This window comes from Vollenhovia emeryi, unplaced genomic scaffold, assembly GCF_000949405.1.
Source record: "Vollenhovia emeryi isolate VEMERY1.0 unplaced genomic scaffold, V.emery_V1.0 DF943241.1, whole genome shotgun sequence".
NCBI lineage: Eukaryota > Metazoa > Arthropoda > Insecta > Hymenoptera > Formicidae > Vollenhovia > Vollenhovia emeryi.
Window position 1 is genome coordinate 1 of NW_011963125.1, and position 2,995 is coordinate 2,995.

General features: G+C 34.5%; 1 protein-coding gene across 2 annotated transcripts; it reads right to left on the bottom strand.

The window, feature by feature from the left end:
• Window positions 1–187: 187 nt before the first annotated feature.
• LOC105566377 (cyclic AMP-dependent transcription factor ATF-6 alpha-like) lies at window positions 188–2,688 on the bottom strand. 2 transcript variants are annotated; one of them, XM_012020319.1, is made up of 6 exons: window positions 2,430–2,688; window positions 1,995–2,168; window positions 1,767–1,933; window positions 1,460–1,682; window positions 494–1,050; window positions 188–385 (listed from the first exon to the last, which is right to left on the bottom strand). In XM_012020319.1, exons 1-6 carry the CDS (start codon window positions 2,509–2,511, stop codon window positions 218–220), a joined length of 1,371 nt encoding a protein of 456 aa, XP_011875709.1. In that variant the 5' UTR covers window positions 2,512–2,688; the 3' UTR covers window positions 188–217. The 2 variants fall into 2 exon arrangements, with proteins under 2 accessions (XP_011875709.1, XP_011875718.1); XM_012020328.1 differs by lacking the exon at window positions 2,430–2,688 and adding an exon at window positions 2,247–2,332.
• Between the last annotated feature and the right edge of the window lie 307 nt (window positions 2,689–2,995).

Sequence of the window (2,995 nt, forward strand, 5' to 3'; positions counted from 1 at the left end):
TTAAAAAATCGACTGTATAAATTAAAATGGCCCACCCTGTATAATAAATAATAGATATCTAATATATTGCGAAACGATAAAATTACATTAATATAGTATATTAACAAATTAAATTCTTAATAAATTCGAAGGAATAAGAACTAGAGACACTCTAAAACAACTCATTTCTTTCAAGAATTATATGTTAATGCATAAATAAACAGATGCATTACTGCACTTACCTAAAACCATCAATGTTTAGAGATATCATGAAAAATATACCGAGGAAAATAGCGCTTCCCTTTATTTTCTTTCTCAAAGGTTTAAAACTGAAATTTCCATGTTTGTTATTATTTGTTACATCATTTTCCATTTCCGATAGTCTCTGTTTTAAGGCTGTATTTTCCTATAAAAAAAAGTATATATATTATTGAGAAATAATTTTTATAATACTTTTCATTACAAATTTATTTCACATACATTGTGTATATACAAATATAAAATATAAATTTACCAATTTTAATTCTTTATTTTCTTCTTTCAACTCAGATATTTGTTTCTCCAAAGAAGTTACATATTCTTTTTTCTTCTTTCGCGAGAGGCAAGCAGATTCTCTATTTTTTATCATTCTTTGTTGTCTCTTTAACGCCTTCAATTTATATTCCTGATTATTTTTTGGCGAGCTCACGAGATCGATTGTTTCATTCTGTATAATTATTGAATCGGAGTTTATTCTGTTCCGCATTATTTGAAATGGAGTATACCTCATGGTCTTGTTTGCAACAACGATGTTGTTACACTTCACCGAATCGTTATTTAAAATAGTAGAAGCATCTATTGACTCGGTAGTATTTGTTGGGCAAACGTTTGACACAGTATTGATTATTTTTACGTTTTGCGGTAACGTAAACGAGGCGGTTTCCGCCTTTTTATCTGTCGGGCTGATACACAATGAATTTTGTTTATTCGTCGGTAATATCCGAAGTTTCGTGGGATACAATACACGCTGCGAATTTGCATTCTGTGCGAACGTGGCAATGTCTTGCAAGAAGATAGTATTTTGAGGCTCCTCTGTAGATATTAAAAATATGAATACTTTACATCATACACCAAAAAACTATTTGATTACTGTTTTATGTTAATTGAAAACAATAAGTATGAAATATGTGTCTTTCTTTCTTTTCCTCTAGAAAAACTTGCGTATATACAATACAAATAATACAATATTACGTACACCAAGACCAAGAAAGACCATGTTAATGGTAAAAATGTCATGTAAAAATAACTGCGGTAAGTTTTAATCAAGTTTAAGTGTTACATTGACAAATGTATATTAAGTACCTCACCTGTACTGACTTTGAAAATAATCGAAGTACTATTAAGTTATATACTCAAATGTAGTAGCTTCCAATATAGTAAATATCTCTTGATAATAAGGCGCCCCTAGAAAATTGTGTATTCACATGAAGATAAAAAGTACCTTTAACGTATTTAACATGTTGTGCGATATTTATAGGCTGAATGTGAGCGCGTTTCTTCGTTTCCGCCTTCGCAAGGATATATTTTGGTTTAATGTCTTCCTCGTTCACAGATATGAATTGTACTTGTTGCATTACACTTGACGTACTTGAAGACGATTGAGGCGATAGCGACAACGGCGATACGCATTGCGAAGAGGAAATCAATGGTGTCTCTAAAGGAAACTAAAAGAAAAAAATTCAGTCAAGTGCGACTTGGACGTTTATATCTCTCGTATCGTATCTGTGATTCTACACCGTGGCATATACCTCTGTTTTCACATTTTGTATCGCACAGTTTGACAATTCTTGCGTCGGACATCCCACTTGTCTGTCTGAATCGTTGGTCTCCGAGTGACTGAGGCTACTGGGCGATAGTGGAAACTGTGCAGCTGGGCTTTCAGGTTCAAACTTAATTGTCTCGGCATTTTCCAGCACTGTAAAAGACGTTTAGATGACAACAAACCGATTAAATCTAGATCACACTTTGACACGTACCTGATTTGTCTTTCGCATAATCAAAGTCAAATTCTTTATAATAGTCAAATATGTTTTTCATCCCATCATTCCCTTTATCATAATCCAGGAGCGTCTCCTCTGGCCCGATAGGTATCCCCAATTCAAAGCTCATTGATTGAAAAAGGTCATCAGGAATGAATGAATCGCTCCCTTCTGTAAAGGAAACATTCCAATAATTACTGGATACTTTCGTTGCACAACGATGCAAACTCGGGCGTCGTTTTATTTTACTTTTTGTATGTAATGCTACATCATCGAGAGAGGACAGCGTAGAGTAAACAAGAGAGGATTCTGCTATGTGCAGTTATCTAAACATTAAGCTAAATTATGATATGCTACATCTATAAACATTTTGCACGAAGAATGAATATGTAACGACAGGATTTTAATCTAAGAACAATAATAAATCTTAACCTAAAAATTCTGGAAACTCTGGAAACATTTGTGCCTCTGACGCTGAGCCGTTGCTTCGTTGTTCAAACTCTATACTTGGCATACTTTCACCTAAGAAAGCGTTTTCGACGGTAAATTTGAGCTTTTATATATTAAACCACACTTTCATTGAAAAGGTTCAAACTCGAAATAATAATGATACACCAAGGACAGGGAGAACTTCATTTTTCTCGTACCGGAACAATGTAAACATATATATATATATATAACACGTCATACATACAATAAGTATATATACGTACACAGCCTTCTATATATTATGCGGGGTCTACAATGCGAGTCGCAGAGTCGTAGTCGTAAGAATAATCGACTGCGATTGGTCAATTTCGTTAGACACATAAGAATTGACCAATCGCAGTCGATTATGGTGGAGTCCCATGGAGCGGAATACGCGGAAGCGGAATCAGCGGATCGCCAATCACAAGACCGTTTCGACGGAATTTTTGAAAGGGCTCTATCAGAATGGCCGCGTTCAGCAGACACAACTGTTGAGTGAGCGATCAGTATGATTGGTTAATACTTGTAGA